Source organism: Lonchura striata, chromosome 8, assembly GCF_046129695.1.
Source record: "Lonchura striata isolate bLonStr1 chromosome 8, bLonStr1.mat, whole genome shotgun sequence".
Taxonomy (NCBI): domain Eukaryota; kingdom Metazoa; phylum Chordata; class Aves; order Passeriformes; family Estrildidae; genus Lonchura; species Lonchura striata.
The window spans coordinates 5,533,155-5,553,646 of record NC_134610.1 but is presented as its reverse complement, the minus strand read 5'-3'; the positions used below and the strand labels follow the sequence as shown (position 1 = coordinate 5,553,646).

Genomic DNA, 20,492 nt, shown 5'->3' with positions numbered 1-20,492 from the left:
TTAAAAATTCAAAATGTACCAACAGCAATTACAATTTTCATTTTATTTCTGTCTTTTATATAATTCCCACCCTTGTTGAGTGCACACCTCACAATCAGCAGATATGTTCATCAGATACTGAGCTACAGGTTGACAGTCTGTCACATAATTATGATAGTCATCCCAAGGAGGAGAGTTTTTTTGCCTTCAGCTAAATACTAACTCTTTTTTTTGGCACTTCAGTAATCAACTTTTTCTTTCTCTTTTTCTCTTCCCCCCCTACAACCATCTCAGGATGCAGCCTTTTTAAAGCAAAGAGATAAAAGCACCACTGACAGCAGTATGCTGATGGCCGTGACAAGTTAGGAAGTATTTTTCCACAAACTCATTGGATCTGTTAAAAAAAAAAAAAAAAAGTCAAATTCTATTTTTTCATCATCTCTTTTAAAGGGTGCCCTTGGACAGGATGACTGCATTGCTTCTTAACATGGGATGCTTTGTTTTCCCTGTGTGCTGGAAAAATTCCCACAGTGCAGAAAGCTTCTTCTAGGCACAAAACTCTTACCAAGAAAGGCTCTTTTAGGTAAGAAATGCCTTCCTTCATGTATGTTGGAACAGATTCCTCCACTTCATGGGCTTAAACAGAATTGTAAAAATTTTGACATGAACCCCATGGGCAGCTTCTTTAGCTAAAAGCAGGAGTCAGTCATTAATTTGGTGAGTTCTGTGAAACAATTTAGGAGAATATTTTAATACTAGGGCCTGTCACCATCCCCAGAAAATTTCTCCTTAATAACTTGTGCATTAAAATGTGGGTATTTTCCCCTATAGATTTCAGAATTCAAGTTTCCTCCAAATAGTTGTTTCTACTTATTTTGACAATAATAATTTCTTCAATTTCACCTTTCCCCCTAATTAAATCTGAATGCAGTGTGGAGAGCCCAGGCTGGGGCATGGATGGGGAAGTTTGCCAGCAGATCCAGCTTTGCCATGGGTCCTCTCCATCAGCATCACCCCCTGTGCCCATACAAGGGTTCAGTTAAAAGGCAGCTGTGGGGAGCTCCATAAGGAAGCTTTTAGGGTGCCCTCCTGCTGGCCATGCCCTCAGCAGGGCAATCTGGGTGCTGCTGGAAGGTGCAGGTGCCAGTCTGAGGGTGATGATCACCCCTGGGCTTGGGTCACCCTGATGTAGGTGTGGGTCACCCTGCTGTAGGTGTGGGTCACCCTGCCATAGGTTTAGGTCACCCTGCTGTAGGTTTGGGTCACCCTGCTGTAGGTGTATCCAGCCTGGGGCTGCAGGGCTGAGACACAGGTGACATTCCTGCAGTGAAGGGAACCACCAGGCCAGGTGAAAGGTGTCTCCTGATGGCTGTGGGGCACTGCAGCTGCCATTGCCTCTTCCATTAAACACTAATGGGCTGGGGCTAGAAAAACCTGGAGTCACCACTCTTACAGCCTTGATGAAAAGAGCAAAGGATGAGGAGAACTGAGGGATGACATTTCTAGGGAAGCTGGAAGAAAAGAAAAATAGTTCTCATTAGCTTGAGAAAATGATCTGGCTGTAGGTATTTACAGACAGGGGCAGGAACAAAGTCTCTGGGAAGGCTTTCCAGAAGGGTTAGCAGGAAGGGGAAAGTAGGGAGAATCTGTCTTTGATTTAATTAATGAACTAGACCTTGCAGCTTTAGAACACAAATCACTCCCTGTGAGGGCTGTTGGCTGTGGCGAGGGGGGAGCAGGTGCAGCTGTGTGACCTGGCACTGCGGGCAGTCCAGCTCTGCTCACTCTGCTGCTGGCTGTGCAGGAAGGAGGCAGCTCTTCCCAGCTGTCACACAGCCAGGCAGGGTGTGGAAGCTGCCTCTGGGTCATCATTCTGCTAAGGAAGGAAATTTTCCCAGGGTAATAGTAAGGTGTTTTATCATCTGCAGAGTTTTGCTCATCAACTCTCTGACCCTTTCTGCTTTAAAAATCTCTGTTCAAGTTCACTTAGAGTTCTGTTTCTGCAGGGATGCTTCTCATTTTCTACCTGAAGGTTGAGGGAGAAATTGTAAACTCGGCTGTGACCTACAAACAGGCAGGTCTTCCTATTCCTGTTGTTGATTTTGACAAATCCAGTGGCTGGGAGGGGATTAGTACTTAAGTAGGGGAAATGCCACTTTGTCACTTTGGAGTCCAGATGCTGGTGCAACCCTCTGAACTGGGCAGTGACCGAGTCTGAGCCAGTGAGAGCTGAGCCAAGGGCACAAAGTGACCCCAAAGGGGAGATGCTGAGAGCCAGTGCTGCCTGGGGGTCTGTAGGATGAAACCTTGCTATATCTGGGAGAGGAGAAGGGGCAAACCCTCAAGACTGCCTCCTAAGTGCTTGAGTATTTCCACAGGTACAGACTTCACATGATTTAACATTTATGAGCCCATATGCCCAGGATTTTTGTCTAAGTGCAATAAATGTAGTGAATCCATCATCTGGAATGAGCTGCTTCTCTCCCCTGGGCTGAACTGGGACATGTCTTAGAAGTGCTGGCAACAAGACAAAATCCTGTTTCCTTGAGACATGAAGTGTAAGGGCTCTGCAAGGTCTGGCTTTCTTCAGGACCAAGAACAACAGGACTGTAAGATCTCTTGCCTCCTCACTGGAGGTATTTTAGGCCAGCTGGGATGGGGTATGGAGCACCCTGGCCCAGCAGAAGGTGTCCCTGCCCTTGGAGGGGGGTTGGAACTGGATGATCTTTGGGCTCTCTTCCAATCCAAACCACTCTATGAAATTTCACACTTTTTCCCTTGTGAGGGAAAAATTGTTATTTTATATATTGAGGCAATAATTTGCTATCTTTTTGGCTTTGACATAATCTCCTTTTGTTGCAGAGTGCCATGCAAAGCAGCCACTTCTCTCACAGAGCTCAGAAAGGCTGGTTTTACTTAAACATTCTTATTTTACAGCGAGAACCATGGTTTATGTAGGGTGACAATTGCTCCTCACCGTGTGAACTTTTGGATTGCTGTGCTGAGCAAAATCTGCACAGTTTTCTTCTAAACACCTTTCTTTCTTAGCATAACTCATTACTCACAGTGTGCTGCTATAATTTATAGATGGCTGTGCCTCGAGGAATGAAATGACCTCTGTCACTATCACATAAATAAGGCTTAGGAATGCCAGGATTTTCATATCAGATGGAGTAGGCTTCTTTCAGAGCTTATAGAAAAATAGTGGCATGTTATAGATTTATTTAAGACTGCAATAGCTACATGAACATTATGCTTCCAGCATTACTGTCTGAAATAACAAAATTGGAACCTAAAGATGGGGGAAGAAAGGACACATGATGGCTATTAAAAATAACTGGCTGTTTAGTCAATACAAGTTCAGGAATGTTGGCTGGTAAATCTCAACTCTTCTCTAAGGTTTGACTGTGTATTAAAATATATCAATAGCTATTCCATTATGTGACTGACCTATTACCTGGAGACATTTTTACAAAGAATAGCATTGACATCAACCACCCAAAAAATGATGTAAAACAAAATTGTCTTGCCTGACTGTGGCTTTTTTTTTGTCAAGAAAGGAACAGAGAAGATGCTGATTTCAGGCCATGAATGTGTGGAACCAAATGCAGGTTATTGTGCAGGTAGAGATAATGAGTTAAAAAAGTTCAAAAAAGGCAAGTAGTTTTCAAAATGCTGCAAATTCTCTGTCCTGGGGGACAAATTCTGCCTTGAATGCCCCTCCTGCACCCTGGCAGTGATGCTTGGGGATGCTGCCATTGGGCTCTGCATGGAGAAGGGGAAAAGTACTGGAAAGTCCTCTTGATTTATTGTCTCCTCTCTCATACAGCTTTTATCAGTGTGAATCTGGCCTCCCTCTGCTGCTGCCTGAGAGAGTATTCTTCCATCTGCATCTTCCTTGGGCAGGTTACCCATTTTCTCTGTGTGGCAGAGTTTGGTGCCAGGATTTGATTCCCCTTTCAGTGGCATCAACTTTCCTCTAGGGTAGCCCTACAAACACTAAACTTCTTCAGATTTACACCATGGGAGGTGAGAGTCTTCTCCCTTTTGACTCCTGTTAGACACCCAGCCTGGGATGGCAAACAGTGAGATGGTTTTTTAAACTTTTTATTTTGTAAAACTGAATTCTCAGCTGCAGCTTTATTGCTTGGTTTTCACCTGTGATGATTTATGGATAATTACAATTAGTCTAATAGGACATGAAGACCTTTAAAGAAGTCTAACAAGGAAGGGAATATTTTAATCTCACTAAAATCACTAAATTAAACACATAGTTTCAGCAGAGGACAAAGAAGGGCTTACTGGAAACTTAATACAATAAAATAGTCTTATAAAGATTTGGCAGTGCTACTTGTTAACAGAACCATATTTTCTCTGAATATCTCAGGACTGTTAAAACAAGATTTGAAGTGATTGCAAGTGAAATAATTTGGAGGAGAATATCTCTTCATAGCACAAACTTATCTCAAATTGGCAGAATTATCTTCCTCGTAACATGTGAGAGCATCATCAGTCAGATTCTGAACTGGGCTAAAGAAATCATTATCTCAATCAGCATTTCTCAGGCCACATCTGGAAAATCGTGGGCAGGCTGGAGAGGGTGCAGAGAAGAGCCACAAAGATGAGCCAAGGCCTGGGAAGCTGCCATGTGATGAAAGGTTGAGAGAACTGGGTTCATCCAGCCTTGACAAAAGGAGGCTTAGGGGAAACCTCATCACCATGTTCAGCTTTTAAAGAGTGGATACAAAGAAGATGGAGGGTCCCTTTTTACAAGTAGTAACATGGAAAAGATGAAGGAAAATTCAGATTCAACACAAAAATATTTTTTTTTCACACTGAGAACAGTTATACATTGGAGTAATCTCAGCAGTTGTGGATTTCCCAACATCAGACACTTCAGGTTCAGCAGGAAAGGGCACTGGGCTGTCTTGTCTAAACTATACTTTTGCCAAGAAAATGTAAACCAGATGAACATTAAACCCTCTGTTTGGGCTGGTATTTTATGATTCCATGATCTCAAAAAAGAGGTGCAAAATGTGAAGACTATTTCCAACCTACTTTTAACACCAGGACATTATCCCTATTTATTCTGTTTGCTGTAGCATCACTAATGTCCCTCTGCCCATAAAAGTTATGAACATAATTTAAATTTAAAAGTCTTGTTTCTGTACTGTAAAAGGCCATGAATTCATACACCAGTCAATTTTTTTCACATCTGTATTGTTTTCTGTTTTGTTGTTGTTGTTGAGATCAGATCATTGTTGCTGTGTAAGCCATCAAATATACTTCTTAAAGATTGTTTTGTAATGAACTCTATCTTTCAGTATGCTATTGAACCAGGAGTTTGGAATCAGAGAGGCAGAACAATGTGGAAAAAAACCCATAAAATGAATCTCCCTCTATTTTAAAATGTATAATATTTTATTTTTCCTGTGAAAAGATGTTATTGTGTCTCTGGTCCGTGGATATAAAAATTACTGAGTGCACACAGCTGAGCCTGCCTCTGCCGCAAGATACAAAAAGTACTGAGCAAAAATTGGCTCAGGCACATGTACCTACCACTTATACAAACCTCACAGCATTCAGGGTGTAATGTAACTGCAAATATTCAATTTGCCTTTAGAATGTGGTAAAATACCTTCCAAGTACTCACTGCAATTCAAAGGAGTGTTACAGGTCCTGAACCTGGTTAACGTTATTAAATAATCTTGCTGTGGAACGGTTTCAGATCTCTTTTGGGCAGTAGCTGTAAGCATGAGGAGTGAGGAGCAGCACGAATAAAAACACAACAAAGGTTTAGGAGGTGTGGGAACTCAAAATGTCTCTCAGACATTTTTAGAGGTTCCAGGCCTTGGTCAGAGGCATTCTAGACCCCGGCAGGCAGCTGGAAACAGCTGTGATTTTGAGTTTGAACCATGGAATGAATTACCAACTTTGAAGGTGGAACAAGCAGTCACAAAGAGTTAGATAGTATAGTAAATGTAGCTACAAAGTAGAGGGGAATTTTTTTTGGTATTGTACAGGGGGGTTTTAGCACATGTACAGGGGGGTTTTTACTTTGTACATGGGGGTCAGAAGTTCTAAGATGGAGGAAAGTGGGCTGATCCTGTTCTTCCTCCTTCTTTTTCCTTACCTCCATGTTCTTGGTGATGTTGGCACTCACAGATTGGTTTAGAGTAGAAAAGCACTTGGTAATATAGGTAGTAGGTATTGGGGAATAGTTGTAAACATGTTATACGTAATATATCTTATAAAATATAGCAGCAGCCCTGGGTGGGGGGAGAGGAGAAGAAGACACTGGGCAGTGAGGGTGTCAGGAGTGTGTGCGTCTCTGCCTGGGCCGCTGATCAAACAGCCGCAGCCTGAGAACATAATCTGTTAAATAACTAGCAATAAATTGTCTTGAGACCGAACAACAAGAGACTGCGGAGTTTTTCTTTGGGAGCACGGGTTGGAGGAGAGACTTTACCACCACTCGAGACCCCAAACCAAACCCGGGGTTCTCACAAGGAGGAAGCTTTGATCGCCTGTGGGTGTGTGACCTGCTGGAGGCGGGCGGCGTTACCGTGTCTCCCAGGCGGAGATTGGCGCCGTCCATCTCCACGTAGGAGAACGACTGCAGGGTTGTCTCCTGGTGGATCTGCTCCCTCTTGCCAGGGCTGGAGAGGCGAGACCAGAGCACCCTGAACTGGGCTGGGACCTCGGGAGCAGCGGGGCTGTAGCTGCACTTGAGGTGGACTCGGCCCTGCACAAGCTCGGGAGTGATCACCGGTTGCAAAGCCAGGCTCGTGGACTTGTCTGGGAAGGGAAAACCAAAGAGGGATGTAGCATAAAATGTTATTGGATGTTATGGTTGTTCACCTAACAAGAAGATGTCAATGTAATTAAACACGGGAGAAGCACTACATTTTATCTTCCTGTGACTTAATCAGTAACCATGCAAGCAAGAAGGTGTGTTTCATAAGAAATGCAAAAATTGCTAATTGTGTCCTGACTACCTATTGCAGTTATGCCATCTGACCTGCTGGTTTTGAATGTGTTTTGATTTTTTTTTTTTAATTTTGCAGTGAGAGAAAAACTATTGAAATGAAACAGATTAATACAAATTAATTACTCTGGCAAAGGTCCTCAGCTTTGCATTTCCCTGGAGCACAGCCTTTTGATCCAAGTTTTGCAATAAGCACAGGAGAGATATGACAAGTCACTATGTGGCAGAGGTAAACTGACTCCCAGCCTCTATTGCCTTACTGTGAGCATCCTTTCCAAGCTGTTTTAGGATGCATCTAGGCTAGGTCTGCTCAATATAGTCTCCCTCTGCCCAGAATAATGCCATTGCTCTAAAAATACAGCTTGCTTTCTGCAGGCTTCAAGTAATGAAGTCTGAAACCTTTCTTCCTGTTAAACTCCCCTAGAAAGTAGAAACAAAGAGAGGTATAATAGTGTAAGGGGATGTTTTTCATCTCTAGAGACCTAGATTCAACCAAAATATCAAGCTGGTTCAGATGCTTTGAAAGGATAAATTAAGTAACTTTTTCGGACAAGTGTAGAAAATATAATATGTGGGAACCCAAGAGAATAAAATATGAAGCTGTTCCAGCAGCACAGAAAACCAATGTGTTAACATCTGTCCAGGGCAAACAGCAAGAGGTAAGAAACAAGTTACTTAAAAGATGAATATAAACCTGTTGTTTATACCCTTTTGTATTTCATTTCTTAGAGAAGCTGCCTCAAACCGTGCCTCACATCATGACTGTGTGCAGGAAATTATCCCAGAAGGACAAAGTTAGGTGATCAGCTCTGGGGAGGATGTGAGTGGAATTTCAAGCACCAACACTGCTTTTCCCAGCTGTATCCTTTCTGCCAAGTTATGGAGTTTTAAATTCAGTTTGTTTTGCAGCTCAGAAGTGCTGATTGCTGTCCTGCTCCTGAACCTCCAGCAGAAGGGGTTGGGGAATTGACCCTGACACAAAGCCATGGCAGCTGGACCCAGCTGAGCCTCCTGTGGTGCAATATTTACAGCTGAATTTAAGGCAGTGAGGTAAAAATCCCCAGTAAAAAAACTCCAGGTTTGAGCTTTTTTCTCATCCAATGCATAAGACTGCAAAAACATCCTAAAGGGAAGAAATTAAATACTCTGAAGGACTGGACCTCACTGAAAATGAGACTGGGAAGGGATAAGCATTCTTTTCTTACAAATGCAGTCAGCTTTACATCACTGAACAGGTATGAATCATTAAATAGGACAAAATTATTCACCCAAAATGTATTGGGAAAAAATTCTTTGAACAAAAGTAGTTGAAATCTTATAGTTTGTAAAAAAGCTAAGCTCAAACTGAAAAATGACTATTCAGTTAAAAAGTAATTTCTGCGTAAAAATCGGTTTCATTTATTTTAATGGATTTTTTTTTATTTCAAATAGTGAATTAATGTCATGTTCTTTGAGCCTTTCTTCCTTCTTCTTCTTCAAGTAGGAATGTTAAAATATTGATAAAGATAAGAAAATAGTTATCTTTCTCTTTAAAATTTATTTAAGCTTGGATTTTGCCCAATTGAAAAGTTGATAATCTGACTTTCTCAGTGTCATGTTTCTGTCCAAAATCACTAAAAGGAAAGAATAAAGGTAATTTTTTCATTTGGAGAAAGAAGCATGTTTTCTGATGAAATCTATATGCACCTGGCCATGCTCCAGAGTTCAGGAGGTTTAACTGAATGAGCAATTGCTTTCTGCTTTCCCTTTGTTTCCTAGCTACCGAACAGGGGTTACATCTCTCGTAGTCGGCTGAAAATTCTTTCTGACGAGAACAATTATATAAATGTCATGAAAAAGATGTTATCAATTTGGTTTGTTTGTTTTTTTTTTTTATCTCCTTGCAGAGTTTTAGAATTACCTTTTTTGAGGGGGGATTCTGCATTATTAAAGATAAGGAGAGTCCTTAGAGACAGTCTCCTGGAACAGCGCCTGAGATGCCCCTGCTCACTCGCTTTGCAACTTCAAGCCAAAGTGGAGCCAAAGACAGTGGGAAAGGTTACACGTGAGCTGTAACCAAGCAAAGAACGCTCCAGCAATACACACCAGATTACATTTTGCACTGGTAATAGGAGCTATTCTTCAGGAACACCTCGGACTGCCACTGATTTATTTCCTACACGCTCCGCGCCCTAGCGGGAGTGATGCTTGACTCGCAAGGTCGCCGAGATGTACACAGCAACACCGGGGCCTTTGAACACCCAGCCTGAGAGGCACGAGAAACCTTATTGAGAAATACTTTACTGGTCCTCACCTTCTGCACAGTAGCCCATGCATCCTGGGGTGGGCTGCAGGAGATACACAAAGAAAGCGCCGCAGTTCCTGACGGCGATGGGGATGCGGAACAGGCAGCAGTCCCTGGTACCCCCAAAAACCTGCCAGGTGGCACAGCCCGTCAGCCTCTTGATCTCCCCAGGAGCTGGCAGGGATTCAGACTTCAGGGACAGCCACACCGGAGCTTGTGTCCCGCATTTGTTCATCTGAGGGTGCACAAAAAAGGAGCCGTTTAGAGCAAGAAGCCGTTTACAGATTCCTTTCAGGAAAGGGAAGGGGATCTTGGAATCAGAGAAAAAAGTCTAACAACCACTCAGGAAAGAAGCATTTGATATGATCAAATTGATATCATTTGATATGATCAAATAAAATATAATTGAAAAAAAAACCCAGAAAATTTGGAAATGGAGTGACTACAACCAAAAGGACTGAGATGAAATGAGGGGTAAATGACCAAATGAAATGTGGGGCAAATGAGTGCAAATGACCAAAACTTGCCAAAACTGTGCCAATTAAAATCCTGAAATCATAGAAGAAAATGAAACAGAGAGGCAGGAGAAGAATTTGAAGAAATGAAGCATTTAAAAAAAGAAAAAGGAAAAAATTCTGGTACCAAGTGAAAATAATAAAAGTGAATGGGATGACAGGAATTGCAGGGAAATGGAATGAAGCTTGCCCAAATAATCCTCACTGAAGTGTTGAAATCAGAGAACAAAATCCAACAAATGCTCTGGAAAGGAGATACAATCAAAAACAATGCAATTGAAAAAACCCAGAAAATTTAAAAATGGAGTGACTACAACCAAAAGGACTGAGATTAAATAAGGGGCAGTGCAAATGACCAAAACTTGCCAAAATTACTCCAAGTAAAATCCTGAAATCAGAGAAGAAAGGTAAACAAAGAGAAAGGAGAAGAACCTAAAGAAATGCTAAACAAGAAAAGGAAAAATTCCGGTACCAAGTGAAAATAATAGTGACTGGGATCACAAACAGTGCAGGGAAATGGACTGAGGCTTGCCCAAATAATCCTCATTGAAATCACAAGATTTCATTCCCTTTCCTGAAAGTGGAGATTACTAAAACCCAAGAGCCTGTGTGTGGTGAACCTGGAGGGTCAGTGAAAAAGCTGTATAGGTGGGGATAAAAATGTCTTGCTCAGTTTTGAGAGGCAGCTTTACACAGATAAAACGCTTAAAGGACACAATAACAGGATTCCAAAGTATTTTCCTCTTGTTTTGGTTGGTTTGTATGAAGAAGATGAAAGCATGAAAGCAGGCTAGATCCCCTGTCTCCAAAGCAGCTGCCCTGCTCCTGACAGCTCCTGCCCTTCCAGCACACACTGGACATGTCTGTGGGGCTGTACCTCTCCCTCACCCTTGAGCAGAGACATATATGAAGGATGGACAAAACATATGTCGAGGATATGCATGACTTAACTTTCTAAATTTTTTTTTTAATTTTATTTTTGCTTTCAGGCTTTTATCTATTAACAAATTCCATGAATACAGAAAATCCCAAAGCAGAAGGCATTGGTCTTAAATGGTTTAAATGACAGCATGTTGAGTCATGGCCAGGGGAGACTGATTTCCATTTCCCAACGTAGGGATGTGTGTTCAGGACTCTCAGATCTGATCTGCCCTCTGTACCTGTCAGGTTCTCTCCCCTGACTAAAGGAACATGGTTCTCCAAAGATGTCTTTAATTTAAGCACCTCAGTGAGGAGATTAGGTGTAATCAGGGTCTTATTAAATATACAAAGCCAATTACAATGACTCATTTTTCTGCACCATTACCTAGCATTTGCCAATATGCAAAGCACAGGGATATTTGAGCTAAAGTTTGGAAATTATTACCGAATACTGACAATAATTTGCTCTCAGATATCAGTCATATTCAGCAGAGCGTGACTGCTGCTGTCACTTTGAATTTCTTCAGCCAGTGACAGTGAACCATCTCTACTAGTCCAGCTCAGGGAACGTGATTCCTCCCAGTGTGAGTGTTTGGCTATAAATCACATGGGGGGGAAAAAAGAAACCAAAACAAAACCCATCATTTTTTCCCAATGGCCTAGGTTTGCTGCTTCGCTTTCAAGATCGAAAGTTATTTGTGCCAGCAGGGGAAGTGGTGAAAGTCAAAGGATAAATTTATTAAGTCATGCACCAGTGCCCTCCTGCAGTTTGAGTTGTACCTGGGAGCTATTCAAGCCAGGAAGCAGGGGCAGGGGAGAAGGGGTGCACACCCAGGAAAGCAAGGGTAGCTGAAAAACAATCAACAACATGGCACGACACAATATGATTTCCATTTGGAGCTAGTTATTGTCAAGCTTCTGAAAACAAGGATTCCAGAGAGACACCATTGAAATTGTCCAAGGTTGTTGGGTTTTTTTCCCCTCCTGAAAAGCGGCAGCAGCTGAGCAGAGAGGCTGACCCTGCCTTCCCTCTTTGGTGTCCTGGTGGTCTTGCAGGTGGCACTGGAGCCACACAATGCAGCAGCTCTCTGGGGAGGAGCAGCCTTCCAGCACTGTGCAAGCAAAAGAGAAGAAGGGCCAACATAAAAATTCTTCTAGGTGGAATTTTAGACCAATCCATTCCTTTGCTTTCTTTAAAAGCCATGCTGGGTGTAAGTTTAGAGTTTTTTTTTCTGTTTGTTTATTTACAGCTTTAAGGGACATGGGTGTTTTCTGTGCTGGTAAAAATACAGATGATGGGAATATTGCATCCTGGTGAACTTCTGACCTAGAGTGCAAGGAGTGGTGTGCAGAAGCATGCTTCCAAAGCATGCTCTTGAGCATACACTTGTAATGACCTGGGAGGGTGGAAAGAGCAACACCCAGAGAAGCAGCATGGGAGAAGAGAGAAGGATGGAAACTGAAGCTCTGTGGTCTCTGCTTCATACTCATCTGGATGTGATGCCTGCAGCCTGAATGTCCTTTTACACGAGGAAACCACAAACTTCAGTGCCTCTGCATGTGTGAGTAAAGATTGCTGGAACATTCTTTCTGAAATTGCAGTAAAATGCAGGTATTAGTGAGTTCACCTTGGAGGTATTTGGACCCACACAAGCCAGAAGAATTAGTTATGGGGAGCAAGCAGCAGGGATGAGTGAGCTCTGGGTTTCAATGGATGTGTGCAAACTCAGAGAGTCTTGTAGGAAATGGCTTGGTGAGGAGGCACAGCACAACCTACCCATCCCAACTGAAAAAATACTCTTACAAGTCTCTGTAAAAGAACTTCTGTTGCTTAAAATGACTTATAGCATCCATCTGGTGCTGCCTTTACCAATGTAACTGGTGCCAACACGTCAGCCCAGTCACTGGGCTGCCTCTGGCCAGGCACACACAGTGCCTCAGTTTCTCTGGCTGCTTGACCTTGGGCAAATAACAAATCACTGACTCTGTGTACCTCACTTTCTTATCTCTCAAGCAGAGGTGGAGGTGGCTGGGATGGCAATAGCCTTGGGTGCCTTGCAGCAGTGCTGGGAAGATAATTCATTAATGAGACACCCATCTCTCTGCTGTGCTGGTAGCCACGTAGACAAATAGATGTGAAAGCATTTTGGCTGTGAAAAAAGGCAGAAAGTGATCCATACATAAAAACGGGCCTGTATCTCTTGTTAACACAGAGGAAAAACTGAAATGCTGGAATAAGAGGATGGTGATTTCCCCCCTCTGTTTTTATCCTCACCAGAAGTCCGTGAGCCATTTCAGTGCTGGAGAAAGTGTGGATTGGCATCACTGACATCAGAGTGCAGCTTTCTGATAAACCCTCACAGGGACCTCCTGCATTTGCCCTGGCCAATCTTGCACTGAAACCACTTGAGTGAGGCAGTTTGTTATGTAACATGCACAAATTACAAGCAATGATCAACCCTTACAAGGGAAAAAGATCAGACTGTGAGACAGCAAGTCATTGCAACGAACTGTAATACAGAATTAAGGGCTAGCCAAGGAAGGATTTTGGTATAAATCAAATATTTCTGTTTTCCTGGCAGCTCTATGACACACATGAATTTATTTTCTGTTATGAGCTCCATGTGGTCCTTCTGAGTCAGGCAAGTTGCCACACACTAGCCAAAAGGATTTGCTGCATGAAGCCTCTGTGAATTAGAGGACAGACATGGGAAGGCAAGGAAAATGTATATTCATGTGTTCAACCAGAAGTAGAGATAAGAACAACAACAACAAAAAAATACAACAACAACAACAACAAAAACCAAACAAAACCCCAAACAAAACAAAAAAGCAAAGAAACTTAGAAGAACAATCTAGGAGAAGAGGCTTCAGAGAGCCAAAATTTTCAAGCCCCCACTGTGGCATGATTTGCATTGAATTTTGTAGCTGTCATTTGGGAGAGTAACCAGAAAACTGAATTCAGAAGTAGCAAATGATTGGCATTTAAAACAGAGCATTTACCTGCAATGCCTGCAGTCACTGCTGCTCTAAGGGTATTGGAGAGATGTGGGAGCCTCACACCCCACTCAGCAGCATTTCCAAAAGGAAGGAGGAATTACACAGCTGCCTCTACAGGAGAGCAAACTCCACAGGTTCAGGCACCCAGCTTGCACAAAGGAGAACTTCTCCAGCACAGGAGGGACACTTCAGGCTGTTGGCAGACTTCTTTAGTATCTTTCCTTACTTTATCCGGTCATAATTAAGTGGTGGTTTTAATCTTCAAAGCATTTTATAAACCTTACCCAATTAATCTTTGTAACACCTCTACATGGCAGGTAAATCTTCATTAAGTATTTTTGATTCCTGATTAGGCACCAGATAATAATTTAAATAATCCAATTTAGAAAACCTAAAGAACAAAAAGAAAAGTTTTCTCCCTTTGCCAAAACAAGAGAACAAGCCATTATTGTTGAATCCAATGATGTCTCCTTCCATTTGCTTGGGGTTTGGAGTATCAACCAGTTTGATTGATTGGAAACTGTGGTTCTTCATAATTGCACAAAGAAATCAAGCTCGATTGTTCCTGTCACTTGGGTATTGCTGAAATTATGCTGTTAAAAATAAGTAGCACCATATGTGAGGAATGCATTGTTTTAGTTGGATGGAGATGGAAGGCTTTTTGGTGTGCTGCTGGTTGGCAGTTAAAGCATTATGATTTTGCATCTGTTATCCACTCAAAACTTTACTTTAGCTTTTTTTTATTATTATTATTTCTTTGTAGTTAGTTAAAGTAAATAAGTTTGGGGTTTTTCTTATTTCAGTCTGCGGCCAAACTCCACAGAAATCAGTTTACGTCAGGAATATCTGTAGTAGCAATTAAACTGGTGCTTGTCTTGTTTTTCTTTTAAGCACATGCCTCTGAACAATAAAGGCTATAATTGTAATTTCTACAGAAGGGTTTTTGCATGTCTGAAAAACAAGCAAGAAAAACAAAGGCTCTTCATACCTAGCATTATGATTTGGAATATTCATGTAAGTGTTCAAGAAAGAATTACAGATTAAATAATACCTTGAAAGTGTAATTTGCTTTTAAATTCATAGAACAATTGCAAATCAAAGTGGGGCTGGATTCAGAGCAAAATAATAATTGAAACAAAATAATAAATTAATGGCATGCAGCTGAGGTGCTGTGTTTTGATTCTGAGTATAAAATGTTCTAGAAGAGGTTAAAGAGGAGGGAATGAAAATAAGTATGGAAAAATAAATCTGCTCCTCTAGGGACTAACATATTAAGCATCATGAGCAGGTTAGATTTGACACGCTTTAACATGACCTTGTTTTATACACCAAAGATTAGCATTTAAACCTGTGTTTGATCCTACTAGACATGCAAAAAAGTAAACCTACATTGCTAAAAATGAAACTATTGAGAGAATACCAACTCTTACTACGTAACACATCCTCCATTTACACAAGCATATTTACAATTGTACGTGAATTTGCAGCATGTTCAGATTTGGAGAGGGTTTTGCTCATTTAGAGGATGAAATTTCTGAAGAAAGATATAGGAAGTTATCTTGATACCCCATCACAGGCAGGTATTACTGGACATTTCCCGGAGTCTCATATCCATAAGTAACCTGTAGAAAATCTTGCTACAGAATTGTGTGTGCCAAAAAATTACAATTATGGGGCTGGATAATGGGAGAGAAATTAATTTAAATCACAGAATCTGTGAGGCTGGAAGGGTCCCACAAGGGTCATCAAGTCCAAATCTTAGCCCTGCACAGGAGAACACCAAGAGTCACATCAAGTGCCTGAGAGCTTTGTTCAAACACTTCTGAGCTCTGTCAAGATCTGTGGATCACCTCTTCCTTGCAGTTTTTGGAGCTGTGACCACTTCCCTGGTGAGCCTGTTCAGTGCCCAACCACCTCTAGGGAAAGAACCTTTTCCTAATATACAACCTAAACGTCACCTGACATAATTTCCCATTCCCTCAGGTCCTGTCACTGTCACCACAAAGAAGAGATCAGTGCCTGCCCCTCCTCTTGCCCTCAAAAAAAATTGAACAACCCGTGTCTGAACCCAGAAGTCTCTGAACCAGGGGTTGCTGGAGATTTTTAATGTGCAAAAGTGAAATTATTCCCCTTTCCTACCATTCCCTCCAGAAAAAGACATGCTGGTGAGGACAAGCACCTGGGGCCAGTGGAACTTCTCCACAGGAAGAAGAGAATTTTCAGCCCATTTCTGGTTTGCTGTGAGTGTGGTGTGGCATTTAAATTTGCATTACAGGCAGTAGTGTGCACTGCTCTGCTGTAATCCGTAGATTGATCTTTTATCTGACTGTGGAGCAGATCTTCAATAACATTAGTGTGTGATGTTCCCTCACATTTCTTTTTAGTGTTTGTGCCTCCCATGAGGCTTGCCCCTATTTACATGTATGCAGGTGTATGCATATACCCTGTATTATTTTAATTCAGAAGTTGGAATTTCTGTAATTGATGTATGTTTTCCCATATTGGCTGTTAAGTACTTCTCTGTATTTTCAATAGATTTTCTGTTGAGCTTTAATTTTTCCATCTTTTGTTCTTCCTCTGAAGGTCTGGCATGTCTTTGCATTTTTTCTTGCTTCTTAATATACTGCCTTAATCTTAGTATAATATAAGCTTCACTATACTTTTTTCATTCCCTGTTTCTGCCCTTCACAGAAAAGCAGTTCTTAAGAACAAACCTTGATCTGTGCAGCAACCCTCAACACCTGAGGATCCAAAATTTGCAAATTTTTATTGGACTTCTACTACAATATATTTTTGGATAGGGAAGTGGTTGTGGCCAGGATTGCATGTTCAGGATCTGGTAATTGCTGTGCCTCCTTTGGGAGAAGGAGGAGAAAGGCAAGGAAGAAATGGAGGGAGGAAGGTCAGGATCATTTGTTACCTGCCCTGAGAAATTCAGCAGGCAAAGCCTAAATTGGAAAGCTCTTTCAATCAAAAACATTTTGCCACTGGAGGAATAAGTTTATGGACAGCAGTTGGATTCAAGGGATGGCAATTTCAGGAATGCAATTAATATTTTCACTTTCTCTGACATAAAAGCTTTTGGGTTTTTCTTCTGTCTTTTTTTTCTGCTTTGTAGCTTGTGTGGTTTTCTTCTGTCTTTTCTCCCTTTTCCCCCCACTTTTTTATTAAATGAGTGGATGCTCGTTTTTCATTGGAAAGTTTGCTGTGCCCCTGAGCTGTGGCACGGCTGCATTTTGGGGCTCCCACAGCCCCCGTGTGTGACCTGCTTCTCCTCCCTGTTGAATCCAACACTCCCTGTGGTTATGAAGCAGCATGCAGACAGGGAGATATTTTTATTGTGGAGGTTTATTTCATGGCAGGACTCAGAACACGGGCACTGAGTGGCTGTCTGGAGGATCAGGCTGTGGGAGCTCCCCTCCCTCGTGTCCCCCAGCAGGTGCCATTTGTCCTCCCACACTTCTCCCCTGCTCCAAATCTCCATTCTGGCTTAAATCCCTCCTGAGCTCAGATGGGTGTCAGGAATCCTTACCTACCAGCACTCTGAATTAAGAAGTTAATCTCATCCATTGATAAGCAGCTAATTGTATCTGGCCAGTATCAACACTGGGTATATATTTTACAAGGTGCTGGCGTAATGTACTTTTTAATTCTGCGGCCGTATTGTCAGGCTTTATTTGGTCTTTTTTTTTCTCTTCTATCTGTTCAGGGTTTTGTCTTTGACTTTTTTAATTAAAATCAGCTCACTCCAGCCAGACTGGAATGTCCAATAATAACTGCTTATTAAGGAGTGGAAGCTGCACAGTTATTAATTTAAATTATTTTGTTCCAGAGGTTTTGCTGAAATTAAATGGAAAACCAAATCAAACAATGATTTAATTAAGTGGAAGAGATAGAATGTAGAGTCAGATTTAGAAGGTGAAGATCTAAAGGAAGCGTATTCTTTCAGTTTTGACATCTAACAGATGTAATCCTTCATCAGCATGGCAAAGCAGAGATTTACTGTCATTCAGAGGATAATGAAGAAACCAATGGCAAGAATTATGTTACAAGATAAGAAACTAAACTAATGAATATAGTTTCACAAACCTGAATGAAAAACTCCAGAGAAGAGATTAAAAGAAACAAAGCATGCATTGTTAGAAAGCAGTCTCATACAGCTGAGCATTGCTACACACTCAGAATTCCTGAAATATAATGAAAAATTAAATAATATTATAGAATATATATGTATACTTATAGAGCAACCTGGAAAACTTCATAGTGCATTGAGATATTTAAGGATGCCATGAAATGAATCTTTCAATAATAATCCCACCAATTTATTAATGTCAATTAAATTTATAGTTTATGTATGCAAAGTATTAAAAATTCTACAGAAATAACAACTATCTCTTAGCATTCACTACATGTTAAATTTTTAAGATAAACTTCAGTTGTGATGAGTTCACAGGTCCCCTTTGAATGGATATAAAATGTTCTTGCTAATTTTGAGAGGGTTCTCCAGCTAGAGTAGAATCACCCCAGACCAAACACCCTGGCACTCTAGGTTGAATATTTCGTCTTTTAAGTGTTTTATGGTAATTAGTTTATTCTTTTCTGAATAATTTTGTTTATGTTTGAAATTATGCTAACCTCCTGCAGTTGGGATATTTGAGGTGGCAATGACTTTAGTGAGGGGCTCAAGTTGCTCTGGCAACAATAACTGCAAGTTAAACATTATTGTCATACATATTAAACACAGATAAAACCAGATAATTATTGTTTTGTCTCTTTTATAGAGAGTGATGAAGGTTTTTTTGCTCCACAAAGCCATTAGCATACTTATGAAACTAAAGAATGCAAGAATTGATTCAATGCAGAAAGAGATTCAACTTTAGCTTTTCCTTCAGTTTCTTCAAAGATTGCTTTAAATATTATTTTTTCTGATTTCATCAGCAGAAGAAATCCCTAATAATCCTCATAATAATTTATAGGGAGAAGTGTCAGGTTGCAGAATCCATTCTTAAAGCCATACAGTTGCTTGAGAAAAGCACAGCCTGAGGTGACATACAGGGTTTACTAAAAATTTCTGTAGAGTTGCAAAACATCTGGTTTTATGTTGGAATATTTCCTAGCCTGGTTAAATATTGGCTGTTCCATAGGGATCTTGGTCTCTGACTGATGCCCTTGCATGTGATAGTGGTATTGTTGGTTCTGATGGTGGTGGTGATGGTTTTGTTGCTGTTGGTTTTATTGTTGTTGCTGTTATTCTTGTAATTATTATTTGTTGCCCTGATTTTTGAAAGTTTTATGTTTTCTTTTATAGTTATTTTGAAAGTTCTCATAAAACTTCTTTAGCCTTCTGATAATGTTTACAAATTTGTACTGGAGTTCTCACACACTGTTCATGTAAATAATGATTGTTTTGCATTCTTCTTTGTAAGAAGAGAGAATTGATGGACTTTTGGTTTGACCAGTGTGGTTGCAGAAGTAAGAATTTCATCCTCCAATCCACTGTCACTTTTGGAATTCTAGATATTTTGAGGTCAGAAATAAAATTGGGTCTTTTTCTCTCTTAAACTTACCAAGCTTCTGTGTACTCATTTTATGTTCAATAGCGACATCTGAACTTTAAAACTTTCAAAGAACTATAAAAGAAAACGTAACACTTTTAAAAATCAGGACAACAATTATTATTATTATTATTATTATTATTATTATTATTATTATTATTATCATCATTCATTATTCAAGTGGTTTTCCCATTATGTCCCACCTAATCCACACAGTCTAGGGGCAGAACAGAGAGTGACAGGGAGGAAAAGCCCCCCGAGGGTTTATTCCAGCTCCCATGGGGAGTGCTCAGGTTCTGCTGACCTCGACACATCTGGTGGGCATTTCCACGGGCCGCTGGCCGAGCATGAGGCGGTACCACGCCGGTGGCAAGGAGTGGTCACACACCAGGTCCTGGCTGGCCGCTCGCTGCAGCTCCAGGGAGTCGAAGCTGGTGCTCCTGCGGGGGTTGCGGAGGATGCGGTGTCCCCCCGGCCAGCACTCGGGAGCTGGGGAGGGGGAAGAGGGCAATGAGTAATTAGTTCATCACTTTAATTCCACTGGATGCTGCTGATGGCTGCCTAAATCCTTGTCTGAGGTTGGAAATTGAGGGTGTGTATTCTACTCCTCTCTGCCAGAGGTGGGGCAGTTATCATTGGGCTGTTTTCTTTATCTCTTCTACAAACCAATCCTCCCTTCAGGAGAACTCTTCTAATGGGCCATTAATTATTAATTATCTTCTGTTCATGGCCAGTGAGTGTCCCTGCATGGCTGAGAAAATTCCATCATCCCATGGAGAGATGCTCCACCCAGGGCGGGGGAAGCCGAGCATTCCTACCTGGATACAATCTGACCTGGGAACAGCACAGCAGCCTTTGCCCCCTGCATTCTCAGAGGAGCAGCTTCCTTCCCACTGCATTCTCAGAGGAGCAGCTTTCTTCCCCCTGCATTCCCAGAGGAGCAGCTTTCTTCCCACTGCATTCCCAGAGGAGCTCAGGCCCATCTCCCCCAGCCCTGGAGCTCCAGAGGAAAACTCCCCCCTTGTGCAGGATCCTGCTCCAGCAGAAGCACAGCTGGCACTGCAGGAGGGCTGAGCCACCCTGGGATGGGACTGCTGCCACCTCCCTGACCCACAGGGGGTCAGGCTGTATTGTGACTCTGGCAGTGGTTTGTTTTTTTTTTTTTGTATTATAACATTAAAATGTTTAATTCTCCTAGTAAAGAACTGTTATTCCTATTCCCATATCTTTGCCTGAGACCCCTTTAATTT

The 20,492-nt window shown here is 41.5% G+C and overlaps 1 protein-coding gene across 1 annotated transcript in view; it reads right to left on the bottom strand.

Moving 5' to 3' along the window:
• The window catches only part of LOC110480621 (von Willebrand factor D and EGF domain-containing protein), a 166,571-nt gene that overhangs the window by 110,366 nt on the left and 35,713 nt on the right, over positions 1-20,492 (bottom strand). Inside the window, 3 exon segments of the mRNA XM_077784840.1 lie at positions 6,545-6,777; positions 9,261-9,486; positions 19,547-19,731. Coding sequence (XP_077640966.1) covers positions 6,545-6,777; positions 9,261-9,486; positions 19,547-19,731 — 644 coding nt within the window.